Source organism: Amia ocellicauda, chromosome 2, assembly GCF_036373705.1.
Source record: "Amia ocellicauda isolate fAmiCal2 chromosome 2, fAmiCal2.hap1, whole genome shotgun sequence".
In the NCBI taxonomy this organism is placed as follows: Eukaryota; Metazoa; Chordata; class Actinopteri; order Amiiformes; family Amiidae; genus Amia; species Amia ocellicauda.
This window is the reverse complement of record NC_089851.1, coordinates 35,506,818-35,534,150: the sequence shown is the minus strand read 5'-3', so window position 1 is coordinate 35,534,150 and position 27,333 is coordinate 35,506,818. Positions and strand designations below refer to the sequence as shown.

Genomic DNA, 27,333 nt, shown 5'->3' with positions numbered 1-27,333 from the left:
GCATAAACAGAATATGCTGTCAAATTCTCGTGACACTTGGTTTCATAAGTAAAATTAATTAGTTTCTTGTTATCCTGTTATGCTCCAAAATATGCATGTAGAAAAACACAATTAATCTTCATAAACTGTTGGTTCTCCAGGGCCTTACTGAAGACTTAAGTGTACCCAGAATTCACTGGCGTGTGAAGTAGATTCTCTTAATTACTCTGCTTAGATATGCTGTGGGTTCATGCTCCCTGAACATTCCTTTCAGTTCACAAATCAGCCAAGAACTGAATGTATTCACATTTTGAATAAGCCAACTGCTATTCATATGCACTGTACACATTACATCCTTTATATATTTTAAAAGCTACTGTAATGAGGTGCAACTATACTTTTATATATGTTAAGCTTAAATATTATGCATGCTTAATACATTCAAATACATAAAAATGATTTACTATTCAGTACACAAAATGTGCCTTTCCCTTATAAACAAACCCAAATTTGTTTATAAAAGGTCTAGAAATACTAGCTCAGGCGGGAGACTAAAGACTGTTGACACACATATAATATCCCTACAATATTTAACAAAAGACACAAGAGGACAGAAAAATGAATAGTGAGGCTTGCAAAGCACTGCTTAAAAATATGTTTTATATAAATATTTGTTTTATGAGATTATAAAAAAAAATATATGATTTGCTCCAAAAGATCAGAATTGTTATTATTTTTCGGTTTTGGAAGCTAAAGAAAGAAATCTGCAGAACATTATAAACAAAGAAGCTTTGGCTGTGGAAAGGGATGACAAAACGTGGACTGTTATTAAACTTATATACCGGCTCAAGCCTTGCATGCCAGAGCTTTCTGACCATGATTTCTTACTTTCAGTAGAGCAGATTGGCAGCTTCTCATCAAAGAAGCAGTCTTCCATCTGGGTGTGCTTGCAGTACGATTATAAAGCACTAAAGCATATCTAAACCTTCCCCCCCCATAGAAATGACAGGAGTTTTGCAGACAGTAACAAGACTTGTATTATCTTTCACCGTCTGTCTGTATCTTTACTTGTGGCAGGTGCAGTAAGAACAGGAGGCCGTGTAGCCAGCGTTTGGGAATACTAGATGGTTTTGAATGACTCACTTTCATAGTTAGGGAAAGCTCAGATCTCCAAATTACCCACTACCAACAGGGTCAATAGAGTTCTGTGGGTGCAGCACTTTATGCAGAAAATGGTCTTTCAGATATTTCTTTTATGTCCCGAGTGAACAAGAGCAGGGAGACACACAGGCATCTGTGAAAGTCCTCGCGCCGGATTCCTTTGTATACTATAAATCTCAAGAATGGGAAAGTTTGGAGTTTGGTTCTTAGTGCTGGGAGAAAGTATTTTATTGCCATGAATAGCATGGCCTTTCTCATCTTGAAACTTCAAACGAGATTTTTTGTTTTTCTTTAATCTGACTTGAATATGACAGATTTCATTAAAAGGCTATAACTGAAATTGGGTCTGTGCTGTCCCACTCTGTGGATTTGAGTTGTGCTCAGGTTCGTTTGGGTTTGCTTGTGGATTTGATGGTTTGAATACTGCATTTGGATTTCAGGTATAATCTGTTCAAACAGAAACAGAGCTAACTCCGTGAACAATTAAATATGTCTGTCTGTTTTGCTTAGACTCCAAGAATGCTGAATTATTTTTGTAACAATACAAATCATCTGCACAAAGAACATTGGCATTCTCTACTCTTTTACACTTTACAAAATACAGCAAAGGACATCTTAAATGGGTTGAAGAATGTATTGGAGAATTGTTAATCAGTAGGCTACACATATCATTTTGACAAGATTTCAAACATCACTGACAGACAAACACTGAAAACATTAAATATTCTTCTATGGTGTTAAAAACTGGCAGTAAGACCATCAGCTGTCTACCATGGATAGGGTACAGCTTTAAATCTCATGGAAAACAGCTGGAAGAGGATTGGTGGTAAGCTTTTCAAGAAGAAGCCACACTGATGAAACTGCAAGAATGTATCATCCATATTTGGTTGACTGGACTGACAGTTAATCACATCCAACAACTCATTTAATCAATGCCAGATTGCTGCTGTGTAATTAAGGCAAAGGGTGGATCAATAAATGATCAGATTCTCAACAGTGTAAAACAAAACGTTTGGAATATGATCAATGCTGCACGTTTGGTCTTTTGATTTAAACAATTTTGAAATGAGCAGATAAAGTTTTGAATCAAAGTTTAATTGTTTAGAATATAATTGTATAGATATTACATAATTTACAGTATATTACACTAATAAAATATGTACAAATAGAAGAATGTAAGGGTGATGCAATTTTTGGAACACAACTGTATAGAATGTGAATTGTTACCAATAAAAGGACCTAAAACTTGTGAATATTCTTATAACATTCAGTCAACTTAACAGTGCAGTGTTCTCAATACAAAAGGAATCAAGTGCAAACTTTGGGGTGTTATCTAACTTATGTGGAACACAGCAGTATTCACACATCAGAAGATAGGTAGGTACTGAAAGATAGGTAGGTGACAAGGGACATTTTTTAGAACTTTTAATGGGACTTGCTGAAAGTAATAGGCAACCCTGTATACTCCGTAGCCTGGGGAACGTACAGAAGTGGTATACGGAAGAGAAATAAGCCAGCTATGTGGATGGGTTAATTGGAAAGTGGTCTGAGAGCCTCATTGTCTTTGGGGAAGGCAGGGATGAAAGAAGATGAGAACAGGAAATGCACTCAAGCCCAACTGTAAATGGATGCTCTCAATACATTTGGCCAATTCAGAGAGTGTTCTCCAAAACGGGTGCATGTGGTCTGAAGCAGAGCAACATGTTGTCATCAGAGAAGTTGCCGTACTGAGGAAAGGGGCTACGGGGGTCTTTTAGGGGAACCAATGGAAATATTCAGATTAGTATGCAATGCATAGAAAAAAAAGTGTTGTGGACTTTGATATGCTCCATTTGAAGTGCCCTAGTGGCAAGGCTGTTGAAAGACATCAGATCACTAGTGAATCTGAGAAGAACGCAGGATGAGAATAAACAGAAGGTGTGTTGTAGAGAGCGAGGGGAAGGACAACCAGCAGGAGTGATACGCTGTAGAATACAATTTGTTCCCTCCTTACAAAATGTCCGGTTTCATTTTAATTTATAAAATAAAGTCTTATTTCACATTATTGGCAGGGTCATCCTCTAGCAAAGATATATTTTTTTTATATAAATGGTCAAGTTATTAAGGTAAGTTTAACACGAGCGCAACTGTGATGTCATCAAGAAGTGCCAGATTCTGACTTTGGTAATTCTGTTTATGGCAAACAAGACGGACAGACAAAAAGAACATTTACAATAATACAAACACTCTCATCGCCATCATGTAACAGGTACAAATAAAGAGTATTCACACATCCAACATGTATAACAGCCCCATTTTCATTTAAAAAAATACAAAAAAAAATTGTAACCTGCGAAGTTACGTACCCTGGAAACTATTGTATCTTACAACATCCTCACTTATTGTGTTGCCAGGTCTAGGACAAGAGCTGAAATTTGCAGTAAGTTGGGTTGGCATTATAATGGGGCTGTACAGCTATACAGTAACGCAAAACAAATTAAATAAAACACTACCCGGGTGGTGTTATAAGTGGGGTAGACAGGGACAAATGCACTAAAATACTACTCAAACTAAATAAATAGGTCTGTAAGGATTGTCACTGGGTACAGCTAAATAAATTCATGCTGTGCTGTTTTTATATATATATATATATATATATATATATATATATATATATATATATATATATATGAGAGAGAGAGAGAGAGAGAGAGAGAGAGAGAGAGAGAGAGAGAGAGAGAGAGAGAGAGATAAACATAAAGGCTGGTAAGCTGAGACAGATAATATTTAAACAGCTTTTGTGATACCACTCAAACTAGGAAAGGACTTGCTAAGAATGTGTTAATCGTCAGATGAGATTTCCTGTCTGCTCCTACAGTTTCAAACACTTTACTCGCAGAACAATTCCACTCTCTGGTGAAGCAAAAGCCTCTTCTGGCAAACTCAACCAGAGAAGTTTTCAGTACAATGTAGAGGCAAATTTCTGTGATGAACATTTGCATGTGTTTTAACAGCAGTATATTCAAGTCAGCAGAAAATATGGACAAAATAAACAGAATAAACAGAACCAGCAAGAATAGATCAACAGCATCAGTACTGTGAAAAACAGATACTTTAAACCAGATATTTTAAACCAGGAAGAGAATCTGGTTATTGTCAGGGAGGTCCACAGAAACCGATTTTAAAAAAAGGACCAAAGAAAGAAAGAAAATGAATTACAGCAAATGTAAACATCTTTAATTGTAATAATCAAAACAAAGCCGATTTGGCTTTTAGATAATAGTTCACCCAGTCTGCTAGAAAGGTCGGGCAGCTTCGTAACCTAATACTCTGAGGAGGTCAGGGGAGCTAAGGCCAGGAAACGGCACAAGGGCTGAGTGCTGAGAGAGCAGGCAGAGAGGCTGATAGCAGACAGCTCTGTAATAGGAGACAGGCAGGGCAACACAAACCAGGTCTTCTGCACCAGGTTGCACGAGGCCTCTCTTAAGGGTTGACTGAGCAAACTGAGACAGCTGACTGTGCACCTCTCACTTGAAATAACGGTATTCTTCCATTAATTTAGTTTAATAACTTTTGGTCCTTAAATTATGCTTATTTATGCAGAATATCTTTCCAGAGTTTGCTAGGGAGTTAAAAAGGGTGGTGTACACTATTTACTGTGACTCAATAGAAATCAATGAAGTTGTGTGCTAGTAACTTTGAAATCTTCCATACTTAGAGCTGGATGTTCAGGCACATTTACTGATTGTAGCTTAAAGGCATCTTACCTGATCACATGCTTCCCTACATCGTGAGAGATCTCCTGCATGATGACAGCATGATGAATCTATTGATTAAAAAGGAACAAAAGAATACAAAATGTTGGCATTTTATTTTTGGTAAATTCCAGGACCAACTGAACAGGAAAATGCTGCTTTTGAACACACAGTCTTAGTATTAAATACACAACATTGATCATGATTCATTGGAGACTCCATAGCAAACAGCAATATGTTACTTTGTTGTTCCACCCTCTGCCTTAATTACAGCACAGCAGGAATCTGGCAATGATTAATTTAGTTGTTGGATGTGATTAATTGTCAGATCCAAATATGGATGAGAGGTTCACACAATTTCATCATTGTCTGTGGCTTGTTCTTGGAAAATTTTGCACCAATCATCTTCAAGCAGATCTCGATGGAAGTTAAATCTGTGTTTTTTTCCCAGGCATGTCTCACTACATTCCTTCTGTGACACGATGCAGAAACCTCCACAAAGATACAGCTATCGGTGTCGCCGATTGTTTCTATAATGTAAATGTATTCATCAGAGTTAACTGTTCAATGAGGAGCTAAGCAACACCAGAGTATGAAATACACTCCCATATCATTTAGCAGGAATTTCACAACAGACACCGGGGCTCCAGATTAACATTTTCCACTGGTGGCACTAACTTTTTTAGTTGGTGGTACCAGTACCTGCTTTGTTTGCAGCATTTTTTTTTTAGGACATTCATATATAAGAAAAAAAATGTAATTTTAGAAATTATTATAGCAAAGCTAAATCAAAAGCTCATCAAATGTCACAATTTGGTCACTGTACTGGGACAAATAGTGGCATAGAGATGACATTTTGACTCATAAGCAAAAATCACAGACTTTCACTGTTCTGCTGTTCAATTGACATTGTCCTTAGCCTACTGTGAACTAGCAGAATGTTTTTGGGCAGTGAGCTAAGCTTTCATACATGGATACTATGCCACAAACTCTGCAGACATTTTTAGAAAAAGAATCACTCCTGCATGTTCTCAACTATATGAATTCCTTACAACTCTATTTTAGGATGCATTTCACAACTGCTTACATCCACTTTCTTTCTACTGGGCCACACTAACTGTTACACAAAATGGCACACATTGTGTGTTTTTAAAGGGAACTAAGCCACAGAATCCTAAGACCAACTTCAATAAATTCTTATTCTTACATTATATATATATATATATATATATATATAGTGACACCATGTGGTGCATCTGTGGCTCTCAGGCGGGGCTTAGGAAACACAGAAGCAGGGATATTTTGCAAAGAGGTGTCTTATTTATATACATAGTGCACGATTGCTCCAAACAAAATAGACACACAAAAACTATAACAAAACCCTAGCTCCTCTGTAGCCTAACTAAATGCATAACTAATAATAATAATACAAACACTGACAAACACACTGGCAAACAATCAAAGTCTGTAATCTGAAATCCATATTTCATGTCCAAATCCAAGGCCCATCACGCAATCCTCTCCTTTGCTCTCTCTCTGTCGCTATATCACCTCCCCTTCACATCCCAGCTCTCCTACTGCCTCTCCAAACCTGGCGCTTCCTGTTTTATCAAGGGGGAGCCAGTCACGCAATGAACAGCGGTCAGGTGTTTCCCCATGTAATTTTCCTCTCCTGGAAGTCCAGGACGGTTTGGGGCAGATTCACACCCAGCACAACATCACAATATATATGTATATGAACAGTATATAGGCCTATATATACACAGCTCTGGAAAAAATTAAGAAATCAATGTTAAGTGGTCTCTTAATTTTTTCCAGAGCTGTATATGCTAAAATGCACAGGGATTCTAATGTGCTTCTACTCACAACTAAGCAGACATTATAGAACAAGGGAGCACTATTGAATCTGAACATCCATCTCAGCTGAAAGACTGTAGTGTACTTTGTAGACCAGACAGAGATCACACTTATAAACCAAACAGACTTCAAGCATCACTTAAACAGTTTGATGGAAACATGTTTCAGAAATAAGTCCAGTAAATGGAAGCTTTTCCAGTTTTACCCAAAGAGACAACATTCACACTTCCCTGGCATAACCATAGCCATGCACACTGCATGCACTCACTCAACCACATACAGAGAATGCTGAAAACCTCATCCATGTTATATGACAGCTTCTTCTGTAAGGCCTTCTGTTTACAGCATGTCTGGTTCTCAATAACAGCATTCCACAGACATTACCTGCTCTGTGAAGGACAAATACGTTTTACATTACATAAATACCTTTATTTTGCACTTTAAAAGCCTCAAGCTGAAATAAAGTTAATAAATGTTCTATTTCTGCGTAAAGGGATAGTGTTCACTGCTTTATGGATTTACCTAGATCTGATCAACTTTTTTTCATGTATTTATTTTTTATAAATTCCCTGTAATGTCTGTATGAATTTATATAAAGTATTTGAAATGTCTTTTTGGAAATAAAAACTAAGTGGCCTTGGATAAAGGCATCTGCAAAATGGCTTACATGTATATGTATATAGTAAACAATGCCCATTTATTACACAGACACTGAAAGGAAATTCAGAAACCTGTATGCACAACCCAAACAGCTTATTCAAGATGACCAGTGACCACTGCACACAAAAAAGAGAGAATGCTCTGAAACTATTTTCATCAGTGTACTTCATAATCAAAGACCATCACTATCAGTACAGTTTTTCTCCCCCTCCGTCTTTCATCTAAAACCAGACACTGCCCTCTTCGATATGCATCTAGTTCAAGATACACACTTTTATCAAGTTGATTCTATCTCGGTATTCTTAAGTGCAACTCCCATATCAAACACAGACGTGAATCACAACAAACCCTGCGCCTCATGTTTGGATTAAAATATTCCCACTGCAAAGCACAATTTCCCCCCCTTTCTTCTGCATCTAAATATTTCTGCGGTGAGTCAGTAAACAGAGGGTGATAGAGTGCTTCTCTATCCATTTCTTTCCATTAGTGCTAGTGAGCAACCATCCTTTGAACCCTGAAGAGGAATGCTACTTTTCAGATCAACCAAACAATCCATTTTAATTAGATATATTATTGTTGGTGATCTCCACTTAATCGAATGCCAGTGGAAGCAAACGGAAGCTCGATTAAACAATTTTACTATTGAAAATAAAAACAAGAGCTTTTAAATATTCTTCATGCAAAAAAAAATATATATATAAACAATACTACTACTACTACTACTATAAACACTACTGTTGCCATGTGTACACATATTTTTCTATGTTTGTTGTTTTCGTTCATCACTTCTAATATCATGTTCCAAACATGCTGTCAAACATACACATTTGTTAAAGTTCTATTGGACTTTTTCAAATGTACTTTTCATTGATCTATTCAGGAGATTGATTACATTCATGTGTTGGCAGTGGAAAAATCCAACTTCTTTAGACCCAATCCAAACCCTAAATGTATCAATATGCATAGAAACGTATGGTGTGGCATGCACTAAAGAAGGGAGAGCACCAAAGCTTAAAAACGGTCTTAAACTTCCACATCAGAAAAGAGATTGTTTTCAGAAAGAAAAAAAAATCTGAACTGCCTATATGTCTGAAACTGGTTGGAAGTGACAAAAGTTTATTTATCTTTTAACGCTGTTTAACCAGAGCATTGGCATGAATCCCATAGAGAATACATGCAGGGACAACTTAAGATAGGCAACTGGTATAAAAACATTGACATACCACTAATGTGTCCACACTGAATGAGAGACACACGCAGCTACAGTTTAATCAAGATCCAGCTAACTAAAGACCTTGTCAAGGCATGACATGCTACTTAAGGACATGTGCAACATTTTCTTACTTTTAAAAAAAAAAAAAAAAAAAAAAAAAAAATCCACCACGTGATTGATATGCATGAGTATTTAATTCAAATCCTTAACCAATCATTTTAAATTTAAACAGGCCTGAACCAAACTGCGTTGACCAAAGATAAATCGTAAAATCACCATACGTCAATTTAATTTCGCTTCCAAGAATCTAACTTTTTTTTTTTTTTTATCACTTATAAAACAAAAAACTGCATTCAATTTAAACTACCCACGCTGCCGTCATCTACATTACAGAAACTTACGAGCTCAAAACGCAGGACTGTCAATTGGAGACAGTCAAGACAGAATACGAGAGGCATCACCACAATTCGAGGACTAATTTCAATCGAAATGAAAAGAAAAAAAAAAAGAGAAAACAGATTAAAGGAAAGAAAAAAGAAGAATGGAGACACGCACGAGAGTTGGTCAAACATCTGGCACACTGCAGGAGTCTTTCCTCTCAGTGCCTGGGAGTAGTTCACTTTAAACACTGCACACATATGCATCAAAGGCTTCAATCAACTTCAGAGCACCAATGACTCTCATTTATATACAGAACTGCATTTAGCATTCCCTGCTTTTATTTACACTTTGAATTCAACGGGGATTTTTCTGTACTTCCATTCTTTAGTTAGTTACTAGGTACGCCGAAACCCTAACGAACATGTGCTAGTAGTTTAAGGGCAGCTACTGTGTCCTTGTTTTCGAAGGAATAAAAAAATAATGCCACCCACAAGCCACATCAAAGGAATCCCCAGCTATTCCGCCCTCCAGACCTGGCCCCAGGGACCACACTCTCATCTGCTTTAAATGCCAAATTCTTTTGCAGCAAACAACACAGCAGAGCAACTTCATGTGCGAAAGTCTATAAAGCACTCATTTGATGTCCAAATTTGAATCTCTGGCAGGAATTAAAACAACTTAAAAGGGCAGCACTTGACAGCCACGCACAACTGATCAAACAGGAATGGAAACCAGATACAGACAATTTACTATTACAGACATGTACTTCGGTCCCTCCACCGGCTTTCCAGTTCTCTTGGATTTCCTCTTTACCAAACCAGCAGGGTGAGATAATGCAGGGACAATTTGATTTGTTTGTCTGCTTTGTCCTAATCTGTTCCTTCAAGGAGACAAATTAGAGGGATCACTATTCTTTCTTCTTTGCCTCAAAGCTAATTTTGTATTTTTTCTGAGGCACTTTGAATTGTATTGCTTAAGAAAACTAATATCAAAACAGTTTCATGTAAAACTTACAGAGGGCAGCACATACCTCCATAATGTGCGGTTTAAGGGATTGCATCGTTAAGTTCTCATCAGTTATTGTGAGTGAACATAAACAGCAGGCAGGCTATGTACTTGACAATGACTGCTGCCAAGCGTTTGCATTGTCAATACAAGTGCAAACCAAAGACTGCCATTGGCTGCAGCCTGCCCCATAATGGGCTGCCATATTAATTACAGTTGTAAGTGCAGTGGACCATTTAGTTAACCCCCTCCCCCGCCTATCTTCAACTTTTACAATACTGAGCCTTTAAAGAGAGAAATAGGTCAAGCAAGGGAAAGTACAGAACCTGTTTATAAAAGACGAACAGAGTATCAGGGTCAATGATGTGACGCATGCATTTTGATGTCCCAAGCACATTACAAATATTACAAATATGTATTTCTTTGTTATTAAAACTGAATTATATGTCTCAACACTCCTATCTTTATTCACTGATAGGAGTATTTGTCATGAGTATTTAAAATTTTAGTAGCTATTAATCTCCAATCATCCAAAATGTCATACCAGATAACTGTCCACACCTAACTAAAAATGTTACAAAAACTTAAACAAATATAAAACCTTAGATCTAACAGTTGGCCATAATTGTGTGAATATTTGCATAATGTATACAAATATTGCAAAGACTCTTGTCTTGGAAAAACCCTCATTCTGGACAACAGACATTCTCTCCTAAAATGTTAATAATTTGACCTTTTTGATCACTGGTGCACTAGGGTACACAATTCTGTGTCATACTGGACAACACAATGTATATTTAATGTGAAAGATGACATTGAATAGTTGTAGGTCAAAGTAATACATTTATATAAATGTTTAAGTAATTGCCTGATTCATAAGTTAAAACTTGTATTTTGTCATACCGGAAAATGATTTTGTCATATATATATATAGCACAATTCCTATATATTTAAAATGTTATGATATCAAAACGTTCAATATACTGCTGAAATGTTAATGCATTGAATTGACTTCATGTCATAAATGAGTTACAACATTGTTGTTGCCATTTTTTTGTTTTTTAATGGCATATGTTTACATGTTTACAAGTCAGTGTCCTTGAGTCGGATACAACAATAATCATATCATTTTTATTAGATAGCATTTTCAGACATTTCCCATAATTTTTCACTATTCAGCATTATGTTTTGGGTGACTAACATCAAAAAATGCAACAGCGTCGATAGAAAAGACCAAATTTGTGAGATTAATTGTGATTTTTTTTTTGGGCTGAATATGTTTGTTGAGATCAAACTATGAATACTTATAACCCACTCTATGCTGACAAAAAACTAAAGTCAAATCATTTGCAAATCTATCACTGTTATCTGGTATGACATTTGTGATACTAGAAATATGATTTATAATAAAAAGTATAAATTATTATTTTGAGAAATAAAACTTTGAAATATATGCATAACATTCTAATGAAGACAGAGAGAGCTTTGATCTGTATTTTAAACTTTTTTTTTACCATTTTATAATCCTTACTCATCACTGACCCATCAACAGTTTCACAATTTTACAACAATGCCATATTTATTATTAAATCTGATGCAAACAAGCAATGCTTCATTTGATGTAAACATTGTTTCTCCTGTTATACATTTTCTAAACAAATATGTTTTCAAGATGCAGTCGTTAATAGTTGCTCCTTATTTTATTATTCTATTTCTTGTTGCTATTTTCAGTATTTAGGAGGGCCTTCCTTTGCTTAAAATAACGACTTGTAATCTGACTGCAATATCACACCCCAGTTCTCTTGCTAAACATCTGTCTGGGTGTTTAAAGTCTGGATAAACATGCACTTGTCTTCTCCACAATCATGACTTTGTGACATAACACATGTTTCATGACAAAGCAGAAGCACATCCCTCAAGGCGGTAGATCTTTCAGGGCAGGGTCAAACTCTTTCTCACTTTTAAAATAGCTTCACAATACACAGTAAAGAGGAACAGGATTCATACATGAGTCTAAGGACATTTCAGGATCTCACGTTGTTGTGCAGCACGAAAAAAGGGCCAACATGCAGAAACAAAATTCAAATGCTGGAATGTTCTTTTTCACGACATGTGGGGTGTTCTTCCTAAATGAGTGGGGGGATGTATACATTTTAATATCCCCTCCCATATATTACTATGGATTGAGTAATTTGCATAAGTATTGCTGGTTTCTCTACCTGCATAGCAATGCATTTCCTCAGAGGCAAGGCCAAAACCAATCACACATTTTCCATGTAAATGCTGCCAGGTTTTTCCACAGTTCAGCCTTACATTATGCAGTTCCTCTCATTCTCCTGGAACCCTGATTGCCTCACAGATTAAACTATGATTTGCTGATTCTGGGGGACAGGTCTTCCACCCACTCCACTTTCTCTCCTACACACTTGATCTTGTTGAAACAGAAACCTGATTAAATATGTCTTTGGAGACCTCTTCACATGCCCCTGAAAAACATCCCTGTTGCACATTTCTGCCTTCAATATGGGTTCTACCACTAGAGGTTTGCAAATACTGGAAACCAACAACCCCTCTGCATTAAAGGCCATGTAATAGGTATAATGGTAGGACATTTATATTGTTAGGCATGTATTAGTACAATATCTGTGACTTCTCTGTTCAATTTGATCATATTAGCAATGTTTGAAACTCGGAATTGAACTGTCAACTGCCTAAAGGAGCCTGGCTTTGGAGGTAAGTAAAGCACTGCTTGATTTTATGTCCAGTTCACATGGAATGTACTTTTTGTATAAGCTTTTTAGACTTTATAAGCTAGACTGAACCAGTTAATGTTCAAGGTCCTTCAAACTTTGCAGTTTTTGCAATCTAGTTGCCAACTCCTCAACGGCCAGTTCAGACAGCCTAAATACAGTGGTAACACTGTCTTTAGTGTTACATCTTTATATAAAGGGCAGGCTTTGCGTTTACTCTGACACACAAGGTGGAAATAAACTGACATTCAATTTCAATTGCAAGCCAAAACTGAAAAAATAAAAACAAATGGACACACTCAATATCAGTTGGTTAAAAAATGCACTGTATTTTAGAAAGTAAGAAGATATTATGTTTTAATGTAGAGAGTTCATATTTTAGCTTCTGTGACCTGTATCAAGAATAACCACAACTAATCCTACATTTCTCAACCGACCATGAAAATAATATAAATTCAATTGACGTGTCTTTCCTGGATTCAATTCTGCTCATTTGTCTTTCTAAACTAAGAGAAAATTGTGCTTTTTTAACATGCTGGTCTACCCATCTACTCTATTAATAAAAAATCTTCCTTTATAATTTCATCCTCCCGGTTCTGAAAAATCTCAACACAAACACTATCTAGAAAGAGCTAGCCTAATCCATTTTCATTATACTGAGACACCAGTATAGAAACTTTACAAAAGGAAAAAGACACAGACTCAAAGTACCTTCCCCAGGCTTTTTACAAAATTAAAATGAACAGTTCTGAGGATGTGACAAAGCTGCATAAGTGTTCATTCTTCTCATTTTTCATACACAAATAACCTTCTGTGGTAACACTATTCAATAAAGGAAGGGAATATGGTATAGAGTCAAAGTTCATTTCCTGTTACTTAGGCCGTCCTGCATTACTGTTTAAAGTGTTGAATCATCCCGGCCAAAAGGGTCTACGTAAAAGCTGTAGGCCCTATGTCTAAAACAAGGTCAGTTTTGTCTCACCTCACTGTCGGTGGTCTTCTTCATTAACTTAGCTTGGCAAAAATAGATCTCTGTATCTATCTATGCATCATGACTTCTGTACATTTTAATCTCCTTCAGAGTTTTGTCAGATTAACTGAATACAATAAAAAGCTTATGTTAGGAAAGGCTGATGAGACAATTAAACAGAATTTGCAAACAATTTGTAGTAGTTTTCAGACTGAACAGTTGTGTTAAATTACACGTAGACTGCTCTAAAATGGTTTGCAATAACATAAATAATGAGGAAGGAAAATTTAAGAAGAAAATGGGAAAAGGGCATGCAGGCCTTGCAGAGTTTGGTTGCTCATGCTCATAATTAGGGCCGTGCTAGATTTGCTCTATAATTGTAATCTCTTTCATTTAGTCAAACCACCACCACATTTCAGTTAAATAAAAACTCCTTTTACCACTTTTTATAATTGGGTAATTGTTCAATTATTCTGAATCTTTATATAGTCAGCTTTTTTTAGAAATGACACAAAGTTCAAAAATGATAAAGGGTACTTTTATCTTTCATCATATGGGTGATGGTGGCATTTTGGTTTTATTCTAATATTCTAATTGATGCAAAACTCTTATCCGGAATATAAAATTCATAATGAACCATCTTCCAAACAAGAAAGATGGTCTGAACTGCCTGCTCACCAGAACTGTCGTGAAGGTGGGGGCAATTAGACTATTACCTTTTCCCACTTATGGCAGTAGTTACAGCACTCATCTCTTGTATTTTCCTTGTTGATGTACTGGTGTGGCTATAGTGCTTTTAAACGTATTTTACTTACCAGCTTTCATAACAATGATAATGAGAAGAAGATGACATTTTGGTAAAGATTTTAAATATACTGTCTAGGTGAATCATTCAGTGATTCATCACTAGAAATGTGAATTGTATATTATAAGGCTGTACCTTGAGTTCAATAAGCTGTGTCTGCACTCTGACAATTGAAAGACCACTAATTGCTGAGCAGTCGAGCCCCAAGACGTCCCATTACAAGAAATTCCACGTTCTCAGTAAACGTGAATAACACATCCTTCCTGATTCATCTAAATCAGGGGTGTCAGACTCCAGTCCTGGGGTGCCACAGTGTCTGCTGGTTTTTGTTGCAACTGGAGCCCCAAATTACATAATTAATGTCATTATTTACTCAGGTAGTCTTATCTAAAACTTTCATATTTTATAGAACTTTTCAGAGTCTTAAGTGTTAAATTCATCCAGTTAATTGTTTAATTAGACCAATTAAGGAGCCAAGCGCTGGGCTGGAATGAAATCCAGCAGACACTGTTTAATCGAAGGACTGGAGTCTGACACCCCTGATCTAAATGCATGAAAAAAAACTAATTCTGTGAGAGAGTACACAAGCTTCTCTCACCTACGTGCAATTCTCACTATAACTCACAGAGAAGTGAGAATGTTTACAATCCTGCAACTGATTAATCTTTAAAAACGTATTTCTTAACTATAAATCTCCGAACCCAAAAGCAAAAACTATTGTAAAAACTACAAATAGGAAAACGATGACCCTCTTCACATCTGCCCAGGTATAATACCGTGGCGAAACATGAAATAAAATCTTTTGGCACAAGATGACACAGAAAATGCTGCACTCCATTACATAAACATTTTATCCCTCTCTCACACTGAGGTGGTGCGCAAGTGGTGGAGGTTTCAATTAGAACAGTATCTTGCTCTGATTGTAATGTACATTACTATAAAAGATTATAAAACATTCAAACTTGAATCCCTTGTAATTACTCATGTTAAATTGTGCAATCTGATTAAAACTATTGTCAATAATGCATACAAAATCCAGCATCAAGATGAGAACTAGTCCATCCTGTTAAGAAAAGAGCTTGATAGTTAATTGGTCAGCATGGGGCACATGACAACTGTCACAATGAAATGTCAAAAATTGAGTAATGAGAATGGATTATATTTAATGGAACATAATTCTGATAAATCCTGTTCCTAGACATCTGACCTCAAAAAGCTAATGGGTGGTTACATCAGAACACCTAGCCTTTGGTGGCAGGATTATTTTAACATATATTTCATTAGTAGTACATGCTGATGTTTACCTAAGCTCAGAGTGGGATTGCTTACATTTGACTTCTAACCAAGGGTGCCAAATACAACACATTCCAAGCTGCTTGACTTCTAAATCAATCCTTACATTTAAATACAAACCTATGCTTGTATACTCTTTAGAAGCATGTCTGAAAGTGTGCTGAATAAAGTAAAAGCAGCCTGGCATTTTCACACACAAAACTACTTAAATTGCATTAGTAATAATATGCCCACTCCATAAAACGTGCTGTTGCTTTGTAGATAGCACATAGTACATAGCAGTAACATGGAGTTACAGTGTTTATCAATTCTGTTCTCTTGCTTATTCAAATTCTGTGTGGCTTAAGGTATTTAATTGTAGTGTGTCTGCCTCCTTGGACTTGGAATTGAGACATTGTGCCAGTAGGTCTATAGCATTCATTTGTAGGTTTCAATGTAGTGTTATACTGTACTTAGACACTGCCTATTATGAACATAAAGGAATCAGCAACATCGATTACTGATTGGTATTGCTGAAAAATAAGCCATGATAGATACTGTGTAAAACCAGTAGTTAAAAACATAAAATGATCATTGTATAACATGCCAAACACAACATATAATCTTAAGTGTGTCACTTTTGCCAATACAGGACAATATTTTACAGGTAAAAACGTCTTGGTTAATTAAGACACCAGGCAATTTTTTCAAGAAATACTTTTAGTGTCTATCCAGCCAGCAAGAGTCATTCTTTACACATCATCTACTCCAAGAGTTGTGTAAAGCTCATATAAACTATATACAGTACATACTACGCTATGCTCAGGCATACAAATACACTTAATAGCAGGCCTCACCTTACCTTATCTCAGCAACGACATCAGGGATGAAATTAACCACAGGCTTGGGACCAGCTGTACAGAATATATTGAGCTAATGAATTCCTTAACTTAAATTCACCTTATTGTTCACGGCCTGAGATGGAAAAATCTGAAGCTGACTCCGGGCTTCAAAGGAACAATGTTAATGGTTTACTATGGTTTACGAGAGATTTTATGCCAATAGAACAATTAACATCCCAAACCTACAAGTGGCTTATAACCTGGGAACCAAAGTTAACCCCAGGTGATTTTCACCAATCCACACTAACTCTGGTAGACCATGGCCGACTGCGCACTGCCCTCTGGGAACTCCTGGATAGTAAGGCCAGAAACAGACTTCACTGAACCAGCAACCCCAGCCGGTTGGATCTGCACCCTGCACTCCAGTGAAGTTTTATTCCAAATGTGTTACTTGGGAGACTCTCTTTGCAGCTCTTGTGCCAGTCCCAAAGTGTGTGTTTTGGCTAGTGATATCATATTCTGACAGCTGCCTAAAGATGTATTTTTGGCTTGTTTTCATACAATATTTCTACAAACAAATCTCAGTTTTTATACACATTTCATTATTGTTTAAAACTTGCTGTAAAATCAAGGCAAAACCATCTAACTACACATGTCAGCAAACTACATCCTCCTGTGTTACAGAAATACAAGCATTCATATACCGAGTGAAAGCTATCCAAATCCCACTGTCCTTGTTTGAAGAATATGTAATGTAAATTATACAATCAAGAATGCTGATAAAAGGAAAGCATATAGTTTTGAGTGTTTCCACATTTTACAGGCTACATTGCACATAACAGCAGGAAAATCAAACCTCCATGCAGAGATGCACTAAAGCATACTGGTTAAGTATACCAAAATACCAGGCAATAATTTGGATGCATGCTCATGAAGAAATACCCAATATTCCAAATCATGATCAATAAGGGATCGTTATAAAGCAATCCAAAATATTTCCAGCCACTTAACAACTTAAACTAAATGAAAAGCCTTGTTGGATATATATGTATTGATTCTGATCTTAAAGCAAGCTGGAAATAGTCCTGACATTTTCAGGGAGCTACATTTATGAAAAAGAACGTAAAAAACAGCTTCGATTGAATTTTCTGCAGCATCTGTTTCAAGGTAAAGACAGATACAAGCAATACTGCTGACATGAAAGAATGAAGTCTTCCAGACAGAAGAAATGTGCACATCAAAGCACAGCTCTGGATCAAAAGTAACACCTTAGGGTGACCAGAAAGCTAAGTTGGAACAGTAAGGTTTTAAACTCTGTGCCGACTAGTGAAGCATCTGTTTTGCTAACATTAAATGGATTTGTCCTGTTTTGGATCTCAGAGGAACAATTTGACAGCACCAAAGCAGCACCAGATAAGTATTATTGTAACTCAGTGACTATTTAACGCAATAAGTGTCTTTAAGTAAAAAGAACACAAAATCTGAAATCTTATTTTGTAGCCTAAGTGATGCAGGATTTTCTGTTTTTCATTCTATCTCTGCTCCCAGTTACTTAACTGAACCAATTATTGGCCTTATTACTCAAGATTAATTTGATCCGTAGCCACTGAACCAAGACACCTATAAATCCTGAGAGAATGAGGCTGTCCAAGACTGGAGTTGGAAGACCACTAGTTTAGGATCGTCTTAGTAAAGTGTCATCAGTAGATATTCCTTTAAACAAAGTACACCGCAGTCCAAACATTTTCATATTTCAAAGCCCAATACATACATTGTCAAACTACACTGATCAACAAATACACTTATAAATGAATGAACAGAAATTAAGAGTGTATTTCCCATTTTCTTTCCAGTTTCATCCTTAACCCTTACTCTGACTTTCAACTGAATTCTCTTGAAAGCAGTTAAAACATGAGGGGGAAACACTCTTCATTACGAAGTGTATGCTTGTACCTTTCTTTGTGTGTTCATTGTGCTTTACTTTGTACAGCTGTGCTTCGGAAACCTGCTCTGAAGCTCTGTTACTCTTACACACGACTGGAAAGTGTTTGTTGGTCTGTTTGTGTGTTTAAGGTATTTTGAGACAAAACAATTGTGTTAAAAATCACAACAAATACAGACAGCACCCAACAGAAGGGAAAGCAAAAAGTACAGTGTTAATACTGAGGTAAGGGTTGCCATTTTTCTCTTTCTTTTTCATGTTACTGACTGAACTGAAAGGGAAAATTGGTAGCAGATGTATTGTCTGCAAAGGAGGGTGACCAATCTCAAAAGTCCAACAAATAGCAACTGGGGCGGGAGTAGGTGGGATGTGGTTACCATCTTAGAGCAAATGTTTTATAAGATTGCTGTGATGAGACAATACAGTGAAGTGTTAAACAACTTCACACAATAAACACAGCAGTATGCAAACTCTTATAATTCAAAGAAGAATAGAAGTATCCTATCAAAAAACTCAGAATAAATACAAAAACCGGGTTCTCTGACAGTTTACTACACAGCATCATGCATTATAAAGACTGCTGAACTCCTTTCACAACATATATGCATGCATTTTGATCACCTTTCCACCTTTGCTTAATAACAGAGCTGGACCCTGTGATGCCCTCAATACTGACCCTTTTTTCATGTGCGCTGCATACTGCGACAGATGTCTCCTGTCTGTAACTCTAGACCCATATTTACCCCCAAAAAATCCACATCCTGGGAACATGTGGACAAACAGCGCATTTCCAGACTTCAAAGTAGACCCAGATGCGACTTGAATGCCCCCCACCCCCACCGACCAGCCCAAATGTATACAGCTTTCACGAACATCAATGAGTGCGTTTATTTTTAAAGTGGTTATCCATTTCTTCCACTCACTATACATATCTTGAGCTTCAGCTGATGGAAAACAACGTCGTTTCCCCCCTGAATCTTGATGCTTTTGAAAATACATACAACTGTGACACTTTATTACGTGTTTGTACTTCACTACGTTATCAACGGATACATGCAGGCGAATAACTTAACACTGAAAAGGCTACATGTTTCTAAGACAGGGGGGAGGAGGTCCAGTTGAAACCAACAACAAAGAACAGCAAGCTGCCATAAATAAACTAAATGTATCCAAATTATGACATCTGGTTTACAGAAATACTTACTCTCACTCACAAAACACTTAGATCCTAAAAACACCCCGTTAAAACATCAGCCTCCCTTCTAACACCGACACATGATCTGATTTAAGAAGTGGAAAAGTTTGAGTATTTGTTTCATGTGTCAAAAGAAATAGCACACGCATGTACACGCCGGTATTGTATGTGTGAAGACTCGCGAGCCACAAAAAGTGGCCAGTCGTGTATTTGTCAAAAGACAGGGGTAACGCAAAAGTAACTGTTAAACAAACTGCTACTGTAATGTATGTAAGGTAACTTTTATCTACAATATAACGAGTATAGAGACATGGTTGTATGGCTGAGATATTCCTATATACTGTACAACGGTATGGGGTCTTTTTATGACTCTCAGAAGTGCAACTGGTTGACTGCACTGCTGCAAACAACACCAGATTCCTCTCATACCCCATAACAGACTAAATACAACATTTTATACAGCAGAAAGGAGCATAGGGGAAGAGCATGCTCATTTTACAGTATCTGCACACAAAAAAGGGCCTGGCGTGAGCTAAAATGTACAAAAACATACATGTCCAATGAGACACACGCACACATAAAGTCACTCACCCTGAGCCCGGGCGAAATCGTAGAGGTTGAAGGCGAGGAAGAAAATGATCATCTCAAAACACGCAAACATCTTATTGAAATCCTAAAGTGCATTGTGGACGAAAACAGGAAGGAAAGTGGGGCGCACTGACCAGCTCCATGAGACCCGCATCACTCGGCACCGCGGCGCTGCAGTCTGAGCCGCGCAGGCCACGGAGCGCAGATGGAGACCTGGCCCTGCGGTCAGCGCCGCGCTGCGCATGCGCGGCTGGGAGAGCTCGCCGGGCAGGAGAGGGCTGGGTCTGCGGCGACGTGAAAGCTGGAGCGGTTTGTGAAGGGGGGGTGGGGGGAAGGGATGGTTTGATGGGTGCATTGGCCCAAACCGGCCGGTGAAAGGATTACAGTTGACCACGATGGTGATGGTGATGGTGATGATGAGTATGGCAGTGACAGGGTTCCTGCTCCCTGGTGGCATGGTTCTTTGTTAGCACACGCTCTCTTCCACGTTGATTTCAACTTGTCACCAAACGTAGCTTCACTTTTCACAAAGCCTACTACAGTAAGATCGGAAAGGAAATGTGCATGAGTCTGAGGAGGTGTAGCTCAAGTAAAAACAAATGTGGTCATAGTAAAATCAGTGCCATGGGGTCAAAACAGGTATAATATTTGTTGTCAAGTTCATTACCTGGCTCATGGGTCAGTTCGTCCCTGTTTTCTAGTTCTGCAATCCCCACCATAAGAGACTGTGTTGTCGCCATTTGTGCCTCATGCCATGTCATCTATACATATTAGGTCAGAGGTCCCCAACCCTGGTCCTGGAGGACTCCCTACCCTGCTGGATTTTGTTCCAACCGAGCTCTAAATTACTTAATTAAACCCCCAATTGAACTAATAATTTCCTAAATCAGAGCCTTTTCATTATTTTAAACAGTTGGGGGTTTAAGTTAAGTGTAGAAATGTATAAAGAACATATTAAGGATCCAACTATTTTATTACACAATTGAAAAAGTCAAATCTAAGCAGATTGTTACTTCAATGAAGGTTCAATTAAGTAATTGAGAGCTCAGTTGGAACAAAAGACAGCAGGGTAGGCGATCCTCCGAGGCCAGGGTTGGGGACCACCATATTAGATAGCCAGGAGTTGGCATGCTCTGAGATCTATTTTTATTGTAGTGACATTTCAGGACTGTTATGCTAATCAGTGGCATTGTTTCTGTCTGTGTCCATCAGTTCAATGTGTTTGGGGATCTGCTTCAGGTGACTCCCCCATCCCCATAATTGAGGGGGATAGTGGTGGCTTCTGGGGTCACACGTTAATGCCACACAGGAACAATAGCTGTGATTGAGAAGGGAGGATCCTGAAGGCAAAAGGTATGTATAGGGGTGCCCCTGTCTCTTCAGGTTAGACGGACAGTAGTGTTGTGTATGGAAAGGCTGCTTTACTTTGGGAAAATACAAATGTGCATGAGGCGGAGGCACAGTGAATCAACGGATGGGTGGTGGCTGACCAAAGATACCACCCCAGAGTTGGAGGTGGTTGCCCGTGCTGCATGTGAATGATGCAGTGGGGGTGCACACCTGCTGGCCCCAAACATTTCAAATAAAGATTGGCCCAAAGGTTGCAAATCAGGGGTTGATTCCAGATCAGCAAGTGAGTAAATCGACTGGTCAGGATTTTGGATGGCCGATAGGGGGAAGCTGGGACCTCTCCAAATACTGAGGATCTTCGGGGCTGTTAGAGTAGCTGGGCTTGTTAGCAGCTGCCCAAATGAGTGGCTGCCCTGATCCTGGGGGGACTGCTTTGTAAGGACATTAAGGGGGCCCTGGGGGTGAGTACAGCCACCCCAATATGGACGCTAAGCTGAACCTTGCCCCCCTTGCTCGCCCCTCTGCTTCTCCGGGCCCCCAGTGCAGTTGTCTGTTTCCCTCCAGGAAGAGAACACTTTCATTCCAGATCATTACCAAGATTTTGTCTTTCCCCAGGGATGAGGGACTGATGGGGGGTGGTGTTTGGGGATGGAGGATCATAAGAGCAAAATGCATATATTAGAGTAGTGTTGTGTATAGAAAGGCTGCTCTACTTTCCTGACTTGTATTACTTGTATTTGTCTGTAGCTGACGAATCTAGCTAGCCAGTGAAAACATTAACATATATCACTATAACATGAACCAGCAAAAAAGCCAAAAACACAGAGACAAGAAAATAAAAACAAATAAGAAAAACAAGGAACCTACCAGACCTACTTTAATTGCTATGCCCCATTCATTTCAGATACACACGAAGAATTCCCAATGCTCACAATTTGTCTACATGACATTTAGCTCGTAAGCTTGTCAAAAATATATTTCTGATACCCACCTTGTATTAAATGTCAGCTTGTCTGTATGTCTGGTTTCTAACTACAAAGTTTCATGTCTACAAAAGGAACAGAAAGTTTCCTATATCTTTAGAAAGGAGCATATATATGGCCCTATAAGGAAAATGGTATGTATCTTCCAATAAGCTGAACATTAACCTTGTTGTCTGGTAGAACTGACTGATGTATGTTGCCATATTTGCTATATAACACTATGCAAGATCTGAACTCTTTGAGACCTTCTGCGAGATTTACTGAAGAGTGTCTCCCCTGCATGCTTGAATGAAAGAATCAATCTTCTACACAACCACTTGTCCTGAATTATTTAATTTACTCTGCAACACACATCCGTTCCATGTACATCATGTCATGAGAGCACTGCCTTTTTGTGAATATCTCATACCCTAAAGGTAAAGAACACCACAGGGCACAAATTTGTTTTTGTTAAGGTGCATGAGGGTTATACAGGCCTATAAACAGTATAAATTGTGCATACAACTATCCCACCATTTTTAACATACAAAGGAAAAATACATCTATAGGATTTTTCTAAAATATCAGACAGCAGACAGATCTGCAGAACAAAGATACAAATGAGACCTTTTTCACATTCCATTATCTACATTTCTATACAGACAGTCATACAACAGACAGAACGTGCAAAATGTTTTAATTTGAGCACTACAATCAATCATCTGATATCATGTAAACACCTCTGTCTTCATTATTTTTGTGAATTAGCATTTTTTCTTCTTTTCATCTTTTCTTCATCAGTTGTCAGATAGGCTTACAGTGCAAACTCAAAAACAGACGTCATGCATTGTGTAAAACATCAGACATTAAGAATACAATGATCAGTTTGTACACATTGAACTACAGAGGGTAAACGTTGTAAAGAAGTGAAAACCACCCAAAATATTGTTTGACTGACTCTTGATGAACCCTGCGTTGATATCCTCTAAAGGCAATCACAGCAACAAAGGCACTTGTCAATATCAGAGTAAGTGCCCATATGTTGGCAAAAAGCACAGTCGAAGTACAGAAGACAACATAACTCAGCTTTTGTACCCTGAACATGCATATCATTGTCTACATACACCATCTTAATAAAATTAGTCACACTGAACATCAGGGGATAATTTGAGCTGTTATGCCCTTCTGGCGTTATAAGAGGCACATTAACCTTGACATGGTTCACATGACTTGTTTGACCTCATGTGCAGCTTGGGTGCCCCTTCAAATCAGTAGTCACTCTGTAGCTTGAAGACTCAAAGGAGAAACACTCAGATATGGGAGGAACAATGAGAAATGCTGAAATCAACATATTTTGTCTACATCGATGATTATTCCAGTACAGAGTGTAGAGGGAGTATTTATCTCACTGAAATAGAAATAACACAAGCGGAGGAAACAGAGAACTTTCACATTAGGTTACACAGATCACTACCTTTAATTGTTTCAAGATTATACAATATTAAATGTATATATATATATTATATATATTATGATAAAATATGTGAATTTCAATATAAGCAACATAAAATGCATGTTGCACAGTTTTACTACAACCTTGTTCATGTGACTCAAGTGTTTTTAAATTAAATGCTTTTTGTATCTACTTTCTGTACCTTTAAACTAATTGACTTTGCTACAAAAATCAGGCTTTTAAAATGACTGTGTGACTTATATTGGTGCCAATTCTGAAAACAATGCTGACAATGTGCCATTTGCACTGATCTGGGAAAAATTGAATTGATGGAAACAGGGAGTGTGAAATACAGTGGGAATTCATATGCTGTCAAAATAACTCACGGGTTCCACACTTCCTATCCTTGCGCCACTGTAAAGAATGTAATAAAAAAAACAATGAAACTCTAAATAATAAATGTTATTTATATTTTGATTTTACATTGACGTTTATATAATGCCTTTTGCAGTGACTCCAATAATTATTACACTGTATGCATATTGAGTCTTTTTATGTCAGTATTTCAAGAGAGATCTTGCCTTTCAGGTATTTCCATCACTTGCCTATCCCACAATGTTCGGCTTTTCCAGATCATTTGTCTCCCCTGTAGGCTAAAAGTTAAATGTTTCAACACTTGTCAGAAATAATGTTTGACATTTTATTATTTCTGGAACAGGGCTTGTCTATTTCCTTTGGCAACTGGGTGTGAGTAAGGTTAACTGTTTTCAGTAATTTCACGTAACCTAACTGCCAATACAAAAGTGGGAGCTCTTGATATCACCCTATTGGATGCAATAATTAAGAACATAACATTTTCAAACGAAAAATAAAAACATACCAAAACAAAAAGGCTTCATGCCATTTTATACATTTGTCATGTTTTGCTTATTTTTTAGTATATAAATGTGGATCAAACATTGTTCACAAATTCATTCAACGTCTATTGGTAAGATGTGTTATCAGAATATAAGCAACAGAGCAATAAATAACAACAGTCCTATCCAAGTTAAATAAGCCAGAGATCAGCTGTATTTTCCAGTTGTGCATTCAGGGTTGGACATGATTTTTTCCTCTTGGTTGTAAGCCTGCGCTTATATTTAGCAGTTTAAAGTTTAACAGTTTAACAGCTTAAAGGATAGGACCTGACGGAAAGGCAGCTGCAGAATATTGCTGCCACAACCTGTTACTTTATTTGCCAACTTATATTTTCATTAGCACCCGCACAATGTATTTATATATTTCTGAAAGTTTAATGAAATAAGGTTTGGTCCTGTGGGTAAAGCAGACCTTTCGATGAGGCATAACTCTTTAAGTGTGTCTGGTTTAATTTTACATGTAACTTTATAGCAACAATTAAATTTTACACATCGTTCGTTCCATATTCATGGTCAGCTCTGCCATATCCAAGGTTTTTTTTATTTGCGGCTTTTTAAAGGAAATGATTTAATCTCTTGTATTTTCATTGGTGATATCACATCACTGAGGGGGTGGGGAAATAAGCATTTGAGGGCTGTACTTTGCAAAAATCTGTTCTATTCTATTTAGGGGTTTTGCTTCCGGAAGCTTCTCATTTCATTGAACTGGTAAATGTCCCCTTGAAAGATTAAAGACGGGAGTGAGACACAGTCTTGGCCTAAAATTGTACTTTAAATGGGCAAATAAGCAGCACTGGTTTGCAACATTATTATAAAACCCCACCCTCAAATTTACTGTAAATGAGCTGGGCGGTTGAGGAAGTTCTCTGCAGAGCAGTTCAGACAGGCACAAATGTTGTGGTGGAGAAGAAAAACTAAAAACAATTATTTAGTGTTACAGTATGGGACTGAAATATATATATACAAAAATGATTTGTGAAATCCAAGGTTTTAAATGTGAACACTCTCATTAAGCTTTAATAATCACAATGACAAAAAGTATGATAGACAATAATGTACATATACAGGGAGCTGGAAAAAACTGTTTTTTGATTGCTTTTGATAGGGTATTACAGGTAATTTGCTAGACAGGCCTTGTCTCATGTAGCCATCTAATGGTGAAAGGAGGAACTACTCATAAAGACTTCATAAAGACCAAATCAAAACTCTGACTTGAATCACAAAGTACAAAGCTGCACTCTATCACGGCTCAATTTATTGTTAGGAGACTTTTTCTACTATTTATAAATAAAATATGTGATACAGTAGAGTCAACGTTTTGATTTGGTGTCAGGGTTACCAGTATTTTGGGGGGAAACTAAAGCTATATAATCTATATTTAGGCAATGAAGAAAAAAAGGTTATGTGAAACTTAAAGTGAAAGATGGGACTCCTATTATTCTTTTCCATAAAAGGACATACAGTGAGGGAAAAAAGTATTTGATCCCCTACTGATTTTGTACGTTTGCCCACTGACAAAGAAATGCTCAGTCTATAATTTTAATGGTAGGTGTATTTTAACAGTGAGAGACAGAATAACAGCAAAAAAATCCAGAAAAACACATTTCAAAAAAGTTATAAATTGATTTGCATGTTAATGAGGGAAATAAGTATTTGACCCCTTCGACTTAGTACTTGGTGGCAAAACCCTTGTTGGCAATCACAGAGGTCAGACGTTTCTTGTAGTTGGCCACCAGGTTGGCACACATCTCAGGAGGGATTTTGTCCCACTCCTCTTTGCAGATCCTCTCCAAGTCATTAAGGTATCGAGGCTGACGTTTGGCAACTCGAACCTTCAGCTCCCTCCACATATTTTCTGTGGGATTAAGGTCTGGAGACCGGCTAGGCCACTCCAGGACCTTAATGTGCTTCTTCTTGAGCCACTCCTTTGTTGCCTTGGCTGTGTGTTTTGGGTCATTGTCATGCTGGAATACCCATCCACGACCCATTTTCAATGCCCTGGCTGAGGGAAGGAGGTTCTCACCCAAGATTTGACGGTACATGGCCCCGTCCATCGTCCCTTTGATGCGGTGCAGTTGGCCTGTCCCCTTAGCAGAAAAACACCCCCAAAGCATAATGTTTCCACCTCCATGTTTGACGGTGGGGATGGTGTTCTTGGGGTCATTCTCCTCCAAACACGGCGAGTTGAGTTGATGCCAAAGAGCTCGATTTTGGTCTCATCTGACCACAACACTTTCACCCAGTTCTCCTCTGAATCATTCAGATGTTCATTGGCAAACTTCAGACGGGTCTGTACA

At 37.7% G+C, this 27,333-nt stretch overlaps 1 protein-coding gene across 2 annotated transcripts in view; it reads right to left on the bottom strand.

Annotated features, from left to right (window-relative positions):
* The window catches only part of reck (reversion-inducing-cysteine-rich protein with kazal motifs), a 59,696-nt gene extending 39,146 nt beyond the window's left edge, over nt 1–20,550 (bottom strand). Inside the window, exons 1-2 of one of the 2 annotated variants that reach the window (XM_066723361.1) lie at nt 20,358–20,550; nt 4,887–4,945 (exon numbers count right to left, since the gene is read on the bottom strand). In XM_066723361.1, the coding sequence (XP_066579458.1) occupies nt 4,887–4,945; nt 20,358–20,427 (129 nt within the window). In that variant the 5' untranslated portion in view covers nt 20,428–20,550. The remainder of the gene's footprint in view (nt 1–4,886; nt 4,946–20,357) is intronic. The other variant, XM_066723362.1, reaches the window with a different exon arrangement.
* Between the last annotated feature and the right edge of the window lie 6,783 nt (nt 20,551–27,333).